The sequence below is a fragment of the Erithacus rubecula genome (genome assembly GCF_903797595.1).
Source record: "Erithacus rubecula genome assembly, chromosome: 29".
NCBI lineage: Eukaryota > Metazoa > Chordata > Aves > Passeriformes > Muscicapidae > Erithacus > Erithacus rubecula.
In genome coordinates this window covers 1,052,726-1,071,333 of record NC_136681.1, presented here as the reverse complement: position 1 = coordinate 1,071,333, position 18,608 = coordinate 1,052,726, and the positions used below count along the sequence as shown (strand labels likewise).

Here is an 18,608-nt window from a genome sequence, read left to right as displayed (position 1 = left end):
TTCTGTCTCCCCCTCTCCAGCATATCCCCCCCATGCCCCTCCCCCAAAAACCCTTTGTCTTTTCTTTCTGAGCCTTGTAAGTGTAAAAGATGAACTCTGATTTCGTTTTTGTCTCGGGAAAACTGCAAATAAATTATGAGGAAAAACCAATGATCATGAAAGTAAGAGGTGGAGAGGGAAGGCCAAGTGCACCCATCCCTGCTGGGGTGCCCAGGACATATCTGTCTGAAATCCCACCCCAGGACACCGCAGAAAGGAAAGGAACAGGGCTCCAACTGCCAAAGACAACTTTATCCCCCTGGCCAGTGCAGGCAGGGCACGGAAACAACTGAAGCACTGCAAGGTACAGCCCAAGCCAAACTTTTCCCTTCCTGAGGAGGAAGAGGAGGCAGTGAGGGCTGCTGGGCCCTGGCAGGTGCTGAGCCCTCCACCCTGGCTGGTGGGAGCAGGGGAGGGGCCCTGAGGTGCAGGGCAGGCTGGTGAGCTCCCCCCCCTCCCCTAGCACCAGGACACAGCTCTGGGCTCACCAGCATGGGGAGAAGCTGCCCAAGGAGGCAGTCAGCACCCCCCACCCAAGAAACCTTTTTCCCTTTCCCCCCTTCTCCCACCCCCCCAGCTCACCCTTAGAACACGAATACATAAAAGACCCCCAGCCCCTGGAATGGCTCTGGGGGCTCTGCCTGCCCCCCCAGCCCCCTGGACAGCAGCTGGGGGCTCCTCCAGGCTTCCCAGGGGGTGTGAAGGCAGGGCAGCGTGTGGCTGGGTGCCTCCTGGTCCAAGCTGTCCCAGAAGTGATGGTGAAGGGTCTTCAATGTGGACCTCCCCACATGGGTGCTAGTCCCATGGCAGCATTGGTGTCCCCTCAGGGTGGACAACAGTCACATTCAGCCCAGGGGGCTAAGGATCCCTGGCCCAGCCCCAGGAACATCCCTGGGGTGGCTGTGGAGGGGGGGTGGAGGGCTGGTGGTCCAGAGGTGGAGACCCCAGGCTCCACATCACATGATTTCACAGCAGGAATTCTGCTTTCGGGCCTAAGAAGAGAAGGAAAACCATCTGTAAAGCGCCCCAAGGGTTTGGGGGTCCCAAGGCCACCCACCTGATGTCTCACACAGCCCCTCTCCTGCCAGAGTAGGCCACCATAGCACTCAGGATGATGACTTAGAGGCTCCTTTCCTTTTGGCCAGAGCTGGTGCCAGGAGCTGGGATGAGCATCAGCCCCCACCCAGGGCAGGTGCAGGATACCCCCAGCAAGGTGCTGGGGGGGCTCTGCAGCTGTAACTGGGGACCCAAAGCCTGTGACAACAGGGCTGATCCCTGCCTGGCACCCAGAGCTGTGTCCCAGGGTTCATCCATTAGGGGTGACCCCCCAAGGATGACACTCCAGCCATTCCCAGCTCCCTCAGACAGGGTCCCCCTCCACACTCACCGTTTTGTAGAAGGCTTTGGATTGTGCCCCCAGCACCTCCGATTTGGAGACCAGGTCATCCAGCTTCTCCCCACGCTCCAGCAGTGATTCCATAGTGTTGTGCTGCCAGGGAAACATGGGCTGAGTCCCAGCACCCTCCCCACACCACTCTCACCCCACCATCCCTCATCCCACCTTCCTACAGCCCCCCCAGCTCTGCAGCCCCAAGGGAGATGGGAACTGGGCTGGGGGCAGGAGCAGCAAAGTTCCCACGGGGTCACAGACAGAGGAGACTGGCATTTGGAGGGGAGGACAGAACTCTGGTGCTTGTGTCCAGCCAGCTGGGAAAGCCCAAGCAGAAAAAAAGGGAGAAAGGGAAAAAGAGGAAGAGAAAAGGAAGCTCCCACACCAGGGAGGTGTCTGGGTGTTATGGGTTATGTTTTGACTAGCTCCTCTCCCTACCCCCCACCATGGAGCCTAGGGTGAATGGCCTAGGGTGACTATCCTGCCCCACAATGTGCCCCCAGGGCCCCCACTGGCTTGTGCAGGCAGGAGCATCCCTGCAGCCTCACCAGAATGATTTTGGTCTCGTCCAGCTCTGCCTGCACTCGGGTCATCGGGTCGGCATCCCGGGGGTTCTGGGGAGAAACAACACAGCACTGGCACCACCACAGGGACACCAGGGTGGCCCAGTGCACTGGGGTCCCAGCATGTGCCAGTGCTGCCCATATGCCCTGCAGGGCTGCAGGCAACACAGGAACCCTCTGTCTGGTGCCCTGCAGGGTCCCAGAGGTCTGTACCTGGTATTTGCTGAGATATCCATCCAAGGCAGAGTAGCTGATGGTGGCAGGTGACCCTGAGGGCCAGTCCATCTTGCTGACCTGCCTGGAGAACTCATCCAGCACCTGCCAGGTGAGGAAGCAGCAGTTACCCTCCCAGAGCCACTACTGTCAGGCCACAGTGGCTGAAAGGGCTTTTGCTCCTCAAAACAGAAGATCTGGAGATTTTTGGGAAGGGACCTTACAGCTCATCCACACCCTTGCCATGGGCAGGAACACCTTCCACTACACAAGGCTACTCCAAGCCCTGCCCAAACTGGCCTTGAACACCTGAAGGGATAGGACAGCCACAGCTTCTTTGGGAAACCTGTGTGAGTCCCTACCACCCTACAGGGAATGACTTCTTCCCAATATCTCATCTCACCCTGCCCTCTGGCAGTGGGAAGCCATTTCCCCTTGTCCTGTCACTCCAGGCCCTTGTCCCAAGGCCCTCTCCAGCTCTCTTAGAGCCCATTTAGATACTGGAAGGGGGTCTAGGGTCTCCCTGGAGCCTTCTCTTCTCTAGGCTGGACATCCCAGGTGTCCCTGGCAGTGGCTGGAAAACTGCCAGTGAAGAAGGACCAGGAGGTGCTGGTGGCAGTGACTGGACATCAGCCCAGGTATGCCTAGGTGGCCCCTAGCCTGTACCAGCCTTAGTGTGGCCACAAGTCCAGAGCAGTGCCATCCTCTGTGCTGGCACTGCTGAGGCCCCTTGAGTGCTGTGTCCAGCTCTGGTCCCTTCATGACAAGGACATTGCAGGGCTGGAGCATATCCAGAGACAGAAATGGAGCTGGGGAAGGGGCTGGAGCCCCAGGAGTGGCTGAGGGAGCTAGTAAAGGGGCTCAGCCTGGAGAAAAGGAGGGTCAGGGGGGACCTGCTGGCTCTGCACAACTCCCTGACAGGAGGGGACAGCCAGGGGAGGTCAGGATCTGCTCCCAGGGAACAGGAGGAGAGGGAACGGCCTCAGGCTGTGCCAAGGAAGGTTCAGGTTGCATATTGGGAAAATTCCATAATGGAAAAGTTTATCCAGGCTGCCCAGGGTGGTGGTGTAATCCCTGGAAGCATTCAAAAAAATATGTGAACATGGTGCTAGGGGGCATGGTTTAGAGGGGGCCTTGACCATGTTGGGGGAATGGTTGGACTCTGTGGTCTTGGAGGACTTTTCCAACCAAAACAATTCCATGATTCCATGAGAGGTGCTCCTGCCCTCTGACCACCTTGGTGACCCTCCTCCTCCACCCCTCTTGAATGAGCTGAGGGCAGGGACATAAACAGTCTCGGCAAACAAGAACCAGAGCAATGCCCAAGCCAAGGTGGCCAGCCCTGACTGTTCAAAAAGTCCTGAGTTTGCTAGGGCAGGGAGACTGGAGGAGCCTTCTAGAGCAGCTCCCAGCACACACCCTCACCTTGTCCAGCAAGGTGAAACAAACCCGCTGTGGATACTCATTGTCTGCAATCACCACTCCGGCGAGCCCATCGCTCCGCACGTACACGTGGCACAGGTACTCTGGGAAGGAAGAAATTCCTCTCAGAGAGGCACCAAAGGTCCTGAGCCTTCCCCAGCACCCACCACCCTCCAGCCAACCCCTCAGTTCCCCTCCTCCCCCAAACCACCCTGGAAGGTGTCATCAGCACCTGCATTTTTCATTACTTCATTAGTAAAGTAGGAAGGCCTTAAAATTTGGGCTCAGCCTCCAATTGTGCTGTGGCAGGGGCCCACAGTCATACCACGCAGTGTGGGACAGGAAAATGACATCCCACAGCAGGCAGGAAGAGCTTAGCCTGCTTTTAACTGGTTTTAATTAATAACAGGGCTGGGGTGTTATTAAAGAGGCTCCAGCAGTCAATCCAGGCTGCATCTCACATGTCCTGGGGCTCAGGAGGCACGTGAAGCAGGACAGAGGCTGAAATGAGGTGAGAATTTGGGATATGGAGCTGGGATTTGCATGGCAAAGCTGGCACAGCCACTCAGCAGCGGGACTGTCTGGAAGTCGTGGGGGCTGCAAGCCAACAGCTCCTGGGGTCCCAAGGGAGAGTACAGACACTGGAGCAGGTCCCTGCAGGACCTCTGCCCCCCAGGCCAGGCTTCCAGCTGGCTCAGCAGCTCCCCCAGCAGTGCTGCCCAGCAGGGCCCAGCTGTGGGGCTGGGGGAAGCTCTCACCTTGCTCCTTGACCGAGGCCCTGCTGCCCAGCGCCGAGCGCTCCGTGATCAGCTGGCTCGTGAACGTCATGAACTCCTGCACACTGTGGGGACACAGCCAGCCTGGGGACACTGCTGGGACACCAGCCACCCCACAGCTCCCCAGGGCAACAAACCCCTCCTCCTCAGCCCCCATGTCTGGGCAGTGGGGCTGCAGCTGAGTGGTGGGTTTTCCTTGGGGAGGAGGCTGGACCCTGAACCTCTGAGAAGTGGCAACCCTCAGACAGACACCTCCAGTCACCACCCAGACCCAGGGGAGTATCCAGAGCCCTCAAGCTGCAGTGACAGACTGTGTCCTTGAGCTGAACTTCCTTTTTGGAGATTTAGCAGAAAGCAAAAATGCCACTGAACCTGGCTCTGCCTGGCCAGCACCTGGTGACCAGCTGCATAGTGGAATGATTTGGGTTGGAAGACTATCTCATTCCACCCCCGCTGTCTAGAATCTTCCACTAGAATAACAGAATCATAAAACACACTGAATTGGAAGGGACCCATCAGGATTATGAAGTCCAACCCCTGGCTGTGTACAGAACACCCCAACCATCCCACCCTGTCCCTGAGAGCACTGTTCAAACATTTCTTGAACTGAGATTTCCTGCTGTGACCATCACCCTGGAGAACATCCTCAGTGCCTAAACACCCTTTGAGGGAAAAAATCTTTTCCTGATATCCAACCTAACCCTCCCCTGACACAGCTCCAGCCATTCCCTGGGCCCAGTCACTGGTCACAGAGAGCAGAGACAGGAGCTGCTTCTCCGCTGCCCCTCGGGAGGATGTTGAGGAGCACAGTGAGGTCTCCCCTCAGTCCCCTCCAGCAGAATACATGAAATGCCTTCAGACACTTCTCATATGTGCCCTCCACACCCTTCCCCATCCCTGTGGCCTCCTTTGGATACTCTCCAATGCCTTAATGTCTTTTTTTATATTGTCGTGCCCAAACCTGCCCCAGACTCAAGGTGAGGCCCCCTCAGTGCAGGGCAGAGCAGGACAATCCCTCCCAGGCCAATGCCAGGACAGGGATGTCATCCCAGCTGCCAGGGCACTGCTGACTCAAGTCCCAGACCCTGAGGCAGCTCTGTAGGCAGGGTTTTACCTGAATGAGTCACAGGGGCAGAACTCCCCTTCCCATGCCGGGGATGAGCCCAGGACAGGGACACCCTCCCCATCCCAGGGGGATGTTTGACCCCCCCCCCCAGGCACCCAGCCACCACTGAGAGTCAAAGTTAAAGAATATCCTTTAGCTAGACTTGCTCTAAGTTTGGAAAACATTCCCGAGCCCAGGCTCAGGCATGTCCAACAGGCTCCTCAGTGATCCCTCGTCAACCCACAGCAAAGCAAAAAAGGCCAAAAATAATGAGGAGTAAAATAAACCAGTTTCCAAAACACCACATCCTGGGCATGCTGGGATTAGCCAATGTGAGGCAACACATTCCCCAATTCTGCTGGAAAATCCCAGGAAGGAATATTTATCAGGGATCAGGTTACACAGTTTGTAAACACCAAGGAGTGGGACAGCTCCTGCTTGGGATGTGACATGGTACCAAGGAAATGTCACTGCACATAGACACTGGTATGGCAAAGACCAAGGTTTTCTGATGGCCTCCCATGGCTGGAAGCAATTCCAGGGGAGAAATTGCCTCTCACAGTTCACATCCTTTGGAGGGGTCTGCATTCCTCCCAGCCTGGACACCACTTCGAGGAGACTCTGGACTATTGGGGTTTCAGGCACTGCAGAGTCCAGCCCAAGGATTCCTGAACATTCTGAGCATCCCTACTTGGGCAGAGAGGGAGCAGGGATAGCTTCCTCCAAGTTGAGGGATCTAATGTCAGCCACAGCCCTCACCATGACCCTAGGGTTTCATACATACAACGCAAAAAACATTTTAGATCATTGAGTCCAGCCATGTGTCAGTTGGATCCCAGTGTGTATCTTCTTCAAGGATAGCTCTTCCACTGGGAATACTGCTTTTATTTCCCAGTATTCCAGAAGGAGCTGCCCACTCAATACTTCCCTCTGCCTTCCTGACCCTGCCAAATTCCTTGGCAGATGTTCAGCAGACATAAGGCACTGGAACAACCCAGCCCTGTGCTCCTGCCCAGCAGGTTCCACAGCTCCCAGGAGCCACAGCCCTGGTTATCCCAACTCCAACCCTTCAACCCACCTCTCTGAGAACTCCAAACTTCAACTAAACACACCTTAAACACCACACCTGGGCCAAGCTGTCACATGCCCTCTGAGCATCACCTGTGAATAAGCCTGGGACAAGCATCAAATCCTAGGAATAGCTGCACGGCTGACATGGCCACACCACCCCCCTCTCCAAAATTCACTGCTCTTCCCAAAATCCCAGACTTTTTTTTAAGCAGAGACACAGCCTGCTGTGGTGGAAGCCCACAGCACAACCACACAGGGAATTTTCCTCAGGATTTGGGAAAACAAGAGCTGCAGCTACAGAGTGTTTTGGGCTTGGAGCTGACACCCCCCGCTGGCACTGTCCCACTCACACGTTTGGGTAAGAAAGAGCTTTTTAAGACAGTCTTACTTCACTCTTTCCCCTTCACCCTGGAATTACAGAACCAAATGTCCCCGAGGCTCCAAAAAGCCTTGGCATGGAAAATTTGGGTCCCAGAGGAATTTCATAACTCCTTTACCATTTAAAGCAGGCACTGGGAACAACCTATTTCCACAGCATGTTCCTGCTTTGTTTTACAGCTTCAGGAGGTTCTCAGGAGCTGCCAGTGGGACAGAAAACCTACCAAAAGCTTCTGCTTACCCTCTCCAAAGTCCTGCCTGAGCCACATGCCAGCCTAGGGCACACAGAAGCAATTTCCCCCCAGAGGTTCCAGCTGCTTGGCACCCACCTGGATCTCTGAAAGAAGTTGAAGGTGGACACATCATAGGCAGCTTTGAGCAAATGCACTTTGGGGTCACCTTTGTAAAGGACACTTAGGCTGTAGAGCCTCATCGTGGTGGCTCCGTAGGCCTGGGGGAAAGGAAGGGTTGTGGCTGAGACCATGCAGGGGCTAGAACAGCCTCAGACTCCCTGTGCCACCCCTGTACCTGGGGCTCCCCAAAACCCTCCTTCCCTCCTTTCCATGCCATCCCAGCCAGCCAGAACCCCCCTCCCCCCAGAGCCGTGCCTGACTCCTCATCCTGACTCCACCCAGCCCAACCAAGCCCTGTCCCAGCCAGGCAGGTGCAGCCCAGCACAGCTCAGTGAAAGCCAGCCCTGCACACGGTGTAACACAGCCACTGCCCAGTACAGCCCAGTACAACCCAGTACAGCCCACTGCGACCCAGTACAGCCCACTGCGACCCAGTACAGCCCACTGCGACCCAGTACAGCCCACTGCGACCCAGTACAACCCAGTACAGCCCACTGCGACCCAGTACAACTCACTGCGACCCAGTACAACCCACTGCGACCCAGTACAACCCACTGCGACCCAGTACAGCCCACTGCGACCCAGTACAGCCCACTGCGACCCAGTACAGCCCACTGCGACCCAGTACAGCCCAGTACAGCCCACTGCAACCCAGTACAACTCACTGCGACCCAGTACAGCCCACTGCGACCCAGTACAGCCCACTGCGACCCAGTACAACCCACTGCGACCCAGTACAACCCACTGCGACCCAGTACAGCCCACTGCGACCCAGTACAACTCACTGCGACCCAGTACAACCCACTGCGACCCAGTACAGCCCACTGCGACCCAGTACAGCCCAGTACAGCCCACTGCAACCCAGTACAACTCACTGCGACCCAGTACAACCCACTGCGACCCAGTACAGCCCACTGCGACCCAGTACAGCCCACTGCGACCCAGTACAGCCCAGTACAGCCCACTGCGACCCAGTACAGCCCACTGCGACCCAGTACAGCCCACTGCGACCCAGTACAGCCCACTGCGACCCAGTACAGCCCACTGCGACCCAGTACAGCCCAGTACAGCCCACTGCGACCCAGTACAGCCCACTGCGACCCAGTACAGCCCAGTACAGCCCACTGCAACCCAGTACAGCCCACTGCAACCCAGTACAACTCACTGTGACCCAGTACAACCCACTGCAACCCAGTACAGCCCAGTACAGCCCACTGCAACCCAGTACAACTCACTGCGACCCAGTACAACCCACTGCGACCCAGTACAGCCCACTGCGACCCAGTACAGCCCACTGCAACCCAGTACAACTCACTGCGACCCAGTACAACCCACTGCGACCCAGTACAGCCCACTGCGACCCAGTACAGCCCAGTACAGCCCACTGCGACCCAGTACAGCCCACTGCGACCCAGTACAGCCCACTGCGACCCAGTACAGCCCAGTACAGCCCACTGCAACCCAGTACAGCCCACTGCAACCCAGTACAACTCACTGTGACCCAGTACAACCCACTGCAACCCAGTACAGCCCAGTACAGCCCACTGCAACCCAGTACAACTCACTGCGACCCAGTACAGCCCACTGCGACCCAGTACAGCCCACTGCGACCCAGTACAGCCCAGTACAACCCAGTACAGCCCAGTACAACCCAGTACAGCCCAGTACAACCCACTGCAATCCAGTACAGCCCAGTACAACCCACTGCAACCCAGTACAGCCCACCGCGACCCAGTACAGCCCAGTACAACCCACTGCAACCCAGTACAGCCCACTGCGACCCAGTACAACCCACTGCAACCCATCGGAACCCAATACAACCCACCGGAACCCAGTACAACCCAGCCCTCGGCCCCCTAATAAGCCCAGCTGGCCCAGCCCCACCTTCCCCTGTACAGCCCAGTTCCCCGCACTGATTCAGCACGACCCAGAGTCCCCCGTACAGCCCCCAGTGCAGCCCCCTCTGTGCAGCCCCCCCGTGCAGCACCCCCGTGCAGCCCCCCCGTGTAGCCCCCCAGTACAGCCCCCAGCCCGCCCCGGTACCGACGCTGCGGTCGCGGCTCAGCGCAAGCGACGGCCGAGGGGCGATGGCGCGACCCGGAAGTGGAACACGGCAGCCGGAAGTGCCGGCACTGCCACGGGACGCTTCCCGCACTGCGCACGCGCCAAGCTCGTTCCGCCCCCCTCGGCCTCCTGACCAATCACCGCCCGCCCCCCTCCGCCTCTCTGCGGTGTCAGCCGGGCACCAATCAGCGCCGCCCTGGCGTCATGGGGCGGTGCTCGTTCCTCATGGCGGCCAGCAGGGGGCGCTGTTCCCGACCGGCGGGGCTGCGCGGGCGGGCCTGTTCGGCTGTCCCGCTGTGGGGCGGGGACCCTTGTGTGGGGTGGGACTCCCCTGTGTGGGGCGGGGATCCCTCGTGTGGGGCGGGGGTCCCTCTGTGGGGTAGCACTCCCCTGTGCGAGGGTCTCTCCCTATTAGTGTGCTGGTCCTCTCTGAGGAGGCGCCTCCCGAGGGGAACAGCCTTGCCTGGGTGCTGGGGGACACCTGTGGAATGGGGACCCTTCCGTGGGGCGGTCCTGCCCCGGGGTGGAGCTGTACTGACGAGGGCTGGGTGAACCTTCCCGAGGGTTTCCGACCGCTCAGAGGTGTGAGGACTCCTGAGGGTGGGCACCAGCGCAGGTGCAGGGCTTCCAGAGCCCTCCTGCGCCCCCCGGTACCCCCTGCGCAGGGCCGGTGAGGCACGGTGGGGTGACCCTGCATCCCCGAGGGGGGATCCCTGCTCTGCGCTCCCCAGAGCCCCCGCAGTCCCCCAGGGGCTGCACCCCTGACACCCATCGCGGCTTCCCGGGGGACCCTCCTCGGCTCTGTGTCTGAGGAGATGTTGCCGCGGACCAACACCAGGAGGTTTTGGGGAGCACCCATGACCAATATGAGGAACGAGGTTCCTCATCCCATCTCGACCTCCGTAGTCCCCTGTTTCCACAACACCGGGGGGATGACGTGGCTCCATCCCTGTCCTCAAACCCAGCACCCATCCCCGATCTGTTGCGGCGCCGGGTGTCAATCCCAGCACCACTGGATCCTTTCCCATCCCAGGGGCTCGGAGCGCTTCCCAGCCGCCCTCGCCCCTCCGCGGGTGTCTGTAGGCCACGCTGTGTCCGCGGTCTCCATGGGAGCATGCCGGTTGCCAAGCCGGCCGGTGGAGTGCTTGCCACCACCATCGAGCCGTTGGTATGACAACGGGGACACGGGTGACCCGGGGCGTGGTGCTTCGCGTGACGGGGCCAGCGGCCCCTGCGGGGAGGGTCCCGGCCGAGCCTCGCCAACACCCCAGGGGGTCCCGGCGGAGTGCCGGAGCCTGCTGCGCCGGGCTAGGACCCCCGCGCCAGCACCACCCGGGGATTTATTGACACATTGAGGAAGCGAGCAGGAGAGCGTGAGAGGAACCCCTCCGGAGCAAAGGATGTGGGGAGACAGGGCTGATCCCACCAGGGCCCCGGGCCCCGCTTCCTGCCCCTCTGCTTGAGGCCTGGGGGCATCGGGACTCCCTCAGCGGGTGCTAGACTGGAGCGTCAGATGAGATAACACAGCGAAAGTGGAGCATCCGCGTGTGGGGCGAGGGACGGAGCAAGGGACGGAGCAGTCCAGAGCCTGCCGGACACCCTCCAGGACAGGGCAGGGGGCTCCCCCGGGCCAGGCACCACGGTGGGGACACGGGGGCTGAGGGGGGCACGGCTTGGCCCGTAGCCCACCCCACCCCGCACCTGCCCCCATGCTGGATCACCGAGCCAGGATGGAGAGCAGCAGGAAGGAGAAGGTGAGGCTGCTCCCAGGGCAGTGCTGGGGGCCCAGGGGGTGGGGGGTAGGGGGTGCCCAGTGGGTGTGGGGGAGAGTGCGGATCCTCGCCGGGGTTCCAGCCTTTCCTGGAGTGAGAGGCCAGGTGCTCCCAGCATCTCCCAAAGTTCCAGCAGACATATTCCAGAGGATGGCTGGTGGGGAGGACACCAGCTCCCGGACAGCTTGGGGCAGCCCAGCGTGCCCCAGGGAGGTCCCCGTCCCTGAGGTCACCCCCAGCACAGCAGAGGCCCTGCAGCACTGAGGGCTCATGATGGAACTGGGAGAATTTGTGGGACATTTTGCTGGGCTGGGGTGCTCCCATCTCACCGTCGCCCTGGGCATCTTGCAGCCATGCAGCTGCATCCCCAGGATGAGATGGGACCTGTCACATCCTTCAGCTGGCTGTCATCACTGTCGCTGAGGCACCCAGCAGGATGGCACATGGCTCATCCCCAGTCAAAAACCAGTCGTTTGTGGGAAGCATTCTCTCCCAGATGGATTGAGCTCATGGGGTCATGGGTGAGGACAGTGGAGACATTCCCTGCTGCCAGCTGGAACACCGAGGGGACACCAAGGAAACACTGAGGGGACTCGTCACATGCTGGACCAGCAGAGATGGGTATCACTAGCCACTGCAGCCAGCAGCCACATGGTTCCCAGCTCCATCCCTTTCGTGGGATGCACAACACTTCCATGGGAAGCTGAAAGCCAGATAACATCATGTGGGAAGACCCAAATCCTGCCAGGGCAGGGCCGAACCCTTTGTTTTGACAGTGAGTGAAGAGATGAGTAGGGACATGTGGTGCTGAGATGGAAAAAACATTGGAGAAACAAAATTCGAACTCCTGGGTGCCAGCCTTGGGACGGGAACCCTCCGGCCGTGGCAGATCTGGTGTTGCCATAACAAACAGTGCCGTGGGATGGATTAGCACTAAATACCTTCAGCCAGCAACCCAGGAGAGGTGATCGAATTCAGCTCCATGCTTTTACTGGCAGGATTTTTCCAGTCATTCTGAGCCAAACACCCTCTGGATCAGGGCAAACCTCACCACAATGCTGCTGTGGGTGCCCAGCTCCATTCCAGGGTGGTCTGTGCTGCAGCTATGGCATTAGGAGCCGGGCGATATGCCAGGATGGAGGGCAGCTGAACTGAGCCACGGAAAGGGGTGCTCCAAACTACACCCCAAATGCTTTTCTGAGCCCCCTACCCCAAAACCTGTCAGGAAAAAGCAGCAGCCTCGAGGCAAACATCTGTGTGCCGGCAAGAGCATTGGAGCCTACCCGGAGCCAAGTGACTTAATGAGGCCTAATGCTGCCGACTGCAGCTGGTGGAGGAGTGCCGACTGCGGCTCCATCTGACAGCCGGGGCACCTGCCCCCAGCCCTGCCGGCTAATGGAGGCTGCGCAGAGCCTGGGGTTGCTACGGAAAGGATAAACACGGATCCTGCTTGCCAGGTGCTTCCCTGGAGTGGGACTGCGGCTCTCCCTGGCAGCGAGACGAGGCAATAATCCCCAAGAATATTCCTCCCTGCCTGCCCTCTGCCCCATATTAGCCCCACATTTGATGGGCAAAAAATGGTATTCATGATTCCCAGTGGGATACAGGGAGAGGGATGGTCCCAGGGGAACAAGAAAGATACACCAGTATCTTCATCATAAAAGAATCCTATATCCTTGGTGGGAGATGCTGTGCTCCTCAATGGCATGACCAGAAGTCCTTCTTGCTGGGAATGACCCTGGGGTTCATGAGGATGGGATGTCCCATGTCACTGCTGGAATGGTGCTGGCTTCTACACAACCATCCAAAAAATTCAGTTGGGTGACAGGGATGGCAGAACCCTAGTGCCAACCCTGGTCCCCAAGGACCCCAGAGCTGACTGTGGCATCCTGCAGGCAGCACCAGGAGGAGACTTGGTGCCTTATGACGGTCCTGTGGCTTCCCTGGTGCCTCTGTTCAATGGGAGGGGAATGGCAGAGCAATAGGATAAGTAATTTCAGAATGTCTGTGTTCTGACGGGGAAAACCAGGGCTGGGGAAAGGGAAACTTGGTTATTTCTTGCATCCCATATCACTGGTCCCTGGCTGATGCTGTGTTGTATGCAGGTGGAGCAGATCCTGTCAGAGTTCCGTCTGAAGGAGGAGGACCTGAAGAAGGTGATGTACCGGATGCAGAAGGAGATGGACCGAGGGCTCAAGCTGGAGACACATGAGGAAGCCTCTGTCAAAATGCTGCCCACCTATGTCCGCTCCACCCCCGAGGGCTCTGGTATGGTGTCGCTTCCAGTATCTTGTCTGTCACTCCTTCCTCAGACCTCATCAAGCTCCATGTGAAAGGCTCAGCTACCAAGAGTCCATCACCTTCTCTCCCTGGCTTTGCAGAGGTGGGAGATTTCCTGTCACTGGACCTGGGTGGCACCAATTTCCGTGTGATGCTGGTGAAAGTGGGCGAGGGGGAGGAGGGGCAGTGGAAGGTGAAGACGAAGCACCAGATGTATTCCATCCCAGAGGATGCCATGACTGGGACAGCTGAGATGGTCAGTGGAGCACATGCATCGTCCCATTCCATCCCATTCCATCCCATTCCATCCCATTCCATCCCATCCCATCCCATCCCATCCCATCCCATCCCATCCCATCCCATCCCATCCCATCCCATCCCATCCCATCCCATCCCATCCCATCCCATCCCATCCCATCCCATCCCATCCCATCCCAGTTCTTTTGCTGTGTGTTTCAATGGGAACACTGGAGGGGACACCCCCATCTGTCCGGCCAGCAGAAGCTGGGGTTTGGCCAGGCCAGGGAACCCATGGTGGAGGACAGTGTATGCCCAAGGGCAGTGGGAGGGTGGGGACATCTCTTGGGAAAGGCTGGACCTCCTGTCTTCCAGCTCTTTGACTACATCTCCGAGTGCATCTCCGATTTCCTGGACAAGCACCAGATGAAGCACAAAAAGCTGCCCCTGGGCTTTACCTTCTCCTTCCCTGTGCGGCACGAGGACATTGACAAGGTGAGAGGGTGGCCTGGCAGCATGAGGGCTTAGGGGTCTCCAAGCCTCACCTACACCCACAGCCCCATTTTGGTCTGACCCCCATTCCAGGGCATCCTCCTGAACTGGACCAAGGGCTTTAAAGCCTCCGGCGCGGAAGGGAACAACGTGGTGGGGCTGCTGAGGGACGCCATCAAACGGCGAGGGGTGAGAGGATCAGACAGCTGTGCTGGTACCACCGCGGCCAACTGACCCTGCTATGGGCTCACTCAAACCTGGCTGTGCCTGCAGCAGGGCCACTGGAGCCTGGTGTGTCCCCAGGAAAGGGACCACTGGAGCATAGTTGTCCCCATGATGGGGCTGCTGGAGCCGAGTGTGTCTCTGGGCTGTTCCATGTGTTTGTGCACACATATGCATGACACATGCCCAGATCCTCACCCTTGGGGATCATCTACCCCAAACCTGCCTGTTGTGGGACAGCCTGACTCCCCAATGAGCCCACAATGGTCTCTGTCCACAGGACTTTGAGATGGACGTGGTGGCGATGGTGAATGACACGGTGGCCACGATGATCTCCTGCTACTACGAAGATCACCGGTGCGAGGTTGGGATGATTGTGGGTAAGATGTCTGTTCTACAAGGACATGTGGCTGGGGATAGGGAACTGTCCCATGGCCCTGCTCCCCTGCTGCTTCTCCTGTCTTTTTGGGGAGACACACCAAGGACAGGAGGTGGCAGTGACACTCTGCTGAGGTGTCCAGTGATTGGGACACCCAATGGCATTGCCTGGCCCCAGCATGGTGGTTGGGGCACTTTGGGAATAGAAAGGGAGTGGTCATCATAACAGCTGGTCCCCACAGGGCTGCCCTGCCCCCAGGTTGTTGGTGGCTCTGACACCTCATCGTAGGGACAGGAATCCATGGAAGGCAGCTGGTGTCAAAGAGCCAGGTGGTGGGGATGAGTTTGAACCCTGCTGGCTGCATCCCCCAATCTCCACAGAGAGTAGCCCCCTACCTCCCCCAGCCCTTCACTCTCTCTAATGTCATTAGGCATGTGCCAACCATGTCATCTGGGCTCTATGTCCCCTCACCTGGGTAAAAGCATGCTAGGATGCTTATCAGCTTCTTGGGGCTGGGCTGGCCTCAGCACAATGCCCAGAGCCCCCAGGAACCTGCTGTGGGGACAAGTGGCCAGCCACGGCTGTGGAGCACTGCAGGACTGGGGAGCAGGAGGGATGTCCATCCCCATCACTGCAGGACAAGGACATGCAGCTCCAAGCACAGCCCTCAGCCATGATCTCAGTCACTGAATCCTGGTGCTCATGGAGCAGCAGGTGCTGACTGTTCAGTCAGTTCTTTTACTCTGAAATGAGGTCTAGCATGGAATAATGGAATTCTTTGAGATGGAATACCTCTAAGGTCATCGAGTCCAACCATTCCCCCAGCATTAAGACTGCCACTAACCCATGTCCCCAAATGCCACATCCATATGGCTGTTGAGCCCCCAGGGATAGGGTCTTTACCACTGCCCTGGGCAGCTGTGCCAGGGCTGAACAGCCCTTTCCATGAAGGAATTTTTCCGATATCCAACAGAAACATCCCCTAGTGCAACTTGAGGCTTTTTCCTTTATATCCTTGGAGCAACCTGGTCTAGTCAAAGGTGTCTCTGCCCAGGGTGGGGTGGTGGAATGAGATGAATTTTAAGATCCCTTCAAATCCAAACCATTCTGTGATTCTATGATTTGATGATTCTATTGCATCCCAAATGCCAGGTGGAGTAGGGATACAGATTTGGGACCTATGTAGTAAGCTCCTAACCAGCTTTCATTAAATCACAGAATGGTTTGGGTTGGAAGGGTCCTTAAGGATTATCCATCTCCATTCCATGGGCAGGGACAGCTCCACTAGACCAGGCTGTGCAGCCTGGCTTGTAACACTTCCAGGGATGGAGCAGCCATAGCTTCTCTGGATAACCCATGTTAGTCCTACCACCCTCAGAGGGAAGTATTTATTCCCAGTATCCAATCTAAATCTCCCCTCTTTTAGTCTAAAATCTTTCCCCCATATCCTGGAGCTTCCCTTGAAGTAGTTGTCACCAGTCACCAGGTTGAGGAATGTCTCTCAGGCTCCATATGGGTCCCAACCCCAACTGTGGCACATCTGGACCCCCTCCAGTTCTTCCCCATTGTTCCACAATACTATCCCAGTTTTATGCCAGTTGGGATGGGAGGGCTGTGGCGGGGGGTTGTCACTGCTGCCCCCCCGCCGCCCAGCCCCATCCCCAGTTGCCGGCAGGGACGGGCTGCAACGCCTGCTACATGGAGGAGATGCACAACGTGGAGCTGGTGGAGGGCGACGAGGGGCGGATGTGCGTCAACACGGAGTGGGGGGCCTTTGGTGCCTCCGGGGAGCTGGACGAGTTCCTCCTGGAGTACGACCGCGTGGTGGACGAGACCTCACTTAACCCCGGTCAGCAACTGTAAGGAATAGGAGAGATCCAGTTCCCCTGGGCATCACTCCCAACCCCTGCGCCACGCTGGGCTCAGTCCCAGCACGGGCATCCTTCGCCCTGGGCCATGCCCATGCGGGGGAGCACACCCAGCGAGGAGCGGGGGGAAGGAAAGAGTGGGTGCTGTGGGATGTGGCCCCTCAAATCCCAGCTCTGATGCCGCCCCTTTGCCTATGCCCCCCCCAGGTACGAGAAGATCATTGGGGGGAAGTACATGGGAGAGATTGTGCGGCTGGTACTGCTGAAGCTGGTGGATGAGAACCTGCTCTTCAATGGGGAGGCCTCTGAGAAGCTCAAGACTCGTGGGACCTTTGAGACCCGCTTCATGTCCCAGATTGAGAGGTACGAGGCTGCGGAGTGGCACCCCCAAACCAGCCTGCCAGGCTGCATTGCACTGGGAGGTCTGTGTTCTCACTCCACACTGGTCCAGACATACTGAGGAATCTGTGCTCTCACTCTGCACTGGGTGTCCCACATGGGAATCTCCCTACTCCCTCATCCCATGCCAGTCTGCTTTGACTGCCTCTTTTGGGGGACTTTTATCCTGTTACCCAACACCAGCCTACTCTGACTGTCCCATCTTGGAGTCCTTTTGTTCTGCCACCCAAACCACAGTGTCCCATGTCATGGGCCCATCATGATGAGACAGCATGATCCCATCATTCCATACCCACCTGCTCAGTTCCATATTGGGGTCTCCATGACCCGTCACCCCACATTAGAGGGGCCCACTTCCAGGTCCCTCTGTCCCATCACCCCACACCAGCCCACTACAGCAGCCCCATGTTGCAGTCCCACATCCCATCATCCCACACCAAACTACTCTGACTGACCCAGTTGGGGTTCCCCATCCTGTGACCCCATACAACTGCCCCATGTGAGGAATCCCCCATCCCATCACTCCCCCATCCTTCTCCAGCTACCTTACCCAGGGTCCCCACCCTTCAGCCTTTTCTGACCCCGTTTTCTCCCCCCACCCCAGCGATTCTGATGACCGCAAGCAGATCTACAACATCTTGTCAGCCTTTGAGCTGCTGCCTTCCCGGATGGACTGTGAGATTGTGCGCCGGGTGTGTGAGAGCGTGTCCACACGGGCCGCCCAGATGTGCTCGGCCGGGCTGGCCGGTGTCATCAACCGCATGCGGGAGAGCCGCAGCCAGGACACCCTCAAGATCACTGTTGGTGTTGACGGCTCTGTCTACAAGCTCCATCCCAGGTGGGGATCCCCAGACACCAATGACATCCCTATACTCTCCCTTCATCTCCCAAGCCTTGAGCTCATTTGTGACCCCGTGTTCCCACTCCCCAGCTTCAAGGACCATTTCCACGCCACAGTGCGGCAGCTGACGCCTGGCTGTGACATCACCTTCATCCAGTCAGAGGAAGGCAGCGGGCGCGGGGCCGCCCTCATCTCAGCCGTGGCCTGCAAGATGGCCTGCATGATGGGGCAGTGAGCTGGACTCAGAGGGGGGTGGCAGGGGCTGGTGCTCCTGCTCAGAGTGCTGTGGGAGCAGACACTGACGTGGGAAGGAGGCAGCTCCGGCCCCCCAATAAACGGGGTGTGTGTGGACTTCTCTGGGCCTGTTTGGGCCAGTGCTCCTCGTGCCTCTCTCTCCATGCTGGTAAGAGAGACCCCCATGGGGATGCCCCACATGTATGGGGCAGCCAAGGAACTTCCCATGCCCTCACCCCCTCCCCCATCCTCACACAGCTGCAGCAAGGGGGCCTCCAGTGCACCCCAGCCCCTTTGCATGGGGAAAGCCCCCCAAGGGGGTTGGCCTAGAGGGTTCTTTCAGGGTACTTTGGGGGGGATGTCAGGGTAGAGGAGCTCCCGACCAGTGATCCCTGGGGTGCAGAAGCTGACCAGAGTGCACCAGAAATGGGCCAGATTTTGGGGGGGGGGGGCATACTGGGGGGATCCCTTCCAGCCATATCCCCACCCATGTTCCCTGAAATGTCTGGG

The 18,608-nt window shown here is 58.3% G+C and overlaps 2 protein-coding genes across 4 annotated transcripts; one reads left to right on the top strand and one right to left on the bottom strand.

The window, feature by feature from the left end:
* Nucleotides 1-2: 2 nt before the first annotated feature.
* Nucleotides 3-9,478, bottom strand: YKT6 (YKT6 v-SNARE homolog). Of its 2 annotated transcripts, none has more exons than XM_079328884.1 (8): nucleotides 9,354-9,438; nucleotides 7,287-7,408; nucleotides 4,386-4,468; nucleotides 3,631-3,731; nucleotides 2,206-2,310; nucleotides 1,978-2,043; nucleotides 1,427-1,528; nucleotides 3-1,031 (listed from the first exon to the last, which is right to left on the bottom strand). In XM_079328884.1, the coding sequence occupies exons 2-8, from the start codon at nucleotides 7,388-7,390 to the stop codon at nucleotides 996-998; spliced, it is 597 nt and encodes a 198-aa protein (XP_079185010.1). In that variant the 5' UTR covers nucleotides 7,391-7,408; nucleotides 9,354-9,438; the 3' UTR covers nucleotides 3-995. The 2 variants fall into 2 exon arrangements, with proteins under 2 accessions (XP_079185010.1, XP_079185011.1); XM_079328885.1 differs by having other exon boundaries at nucleotides 131-1,031; nucleotides 9,358-9,478.
* A 482-nt stretch (nucleotides 9,479-9,960) lies between these two features.
* On the top strand, nucleotides 9,961-18,219 carry GCK (glucokinase). Of its 2 annotated transcripts, XM_079328986.1 has the most exons (10): nucleotides 9,961-11,128; nucleotides 13,252-13,414; nucleotides 13,528-13,682; nucleotides 14,039-14,158; nucleotides 14,249-14,344; nucleotides 14,658-14,757; nucleotides 16,432-16,615; nucleotides 16,832-16,987; nucleotides 17,628-17,861; nucleotides 17,955-18,219. In XM_079328986.1, the coding sequence occupies exons 1-10, from the start codon at nucleotides 11,084-11,086 to the stop codon at nucleotides 18,097-18,099; spliced, it is 1,398 nt and encodes a 465-aa protein (XP_079185112.1). In that variant the 5' UTR covers nucleotides 9,961-11,083; the 3' UTR covers nucleotides 18,100-18,219. The 2 variants fall into 2 exon arrangements, with proteins under 2 accessions (XP_079185112.1, XP_079185113.1); XM_079328987.1 differs by lacking the exons at nucleotides 9,961-11,128; nucleotides 13,252-13,414; nucleotides 13,528-13,682; ... (1 more) ...; nucleotides 14,249-14,344; nucleotides 14,658-14,757 and having other exon boundaries at nucleotides 16,466-16,605.
* Nucleotides 18,220-18,608: the final 389 nt, after the last annotated feature.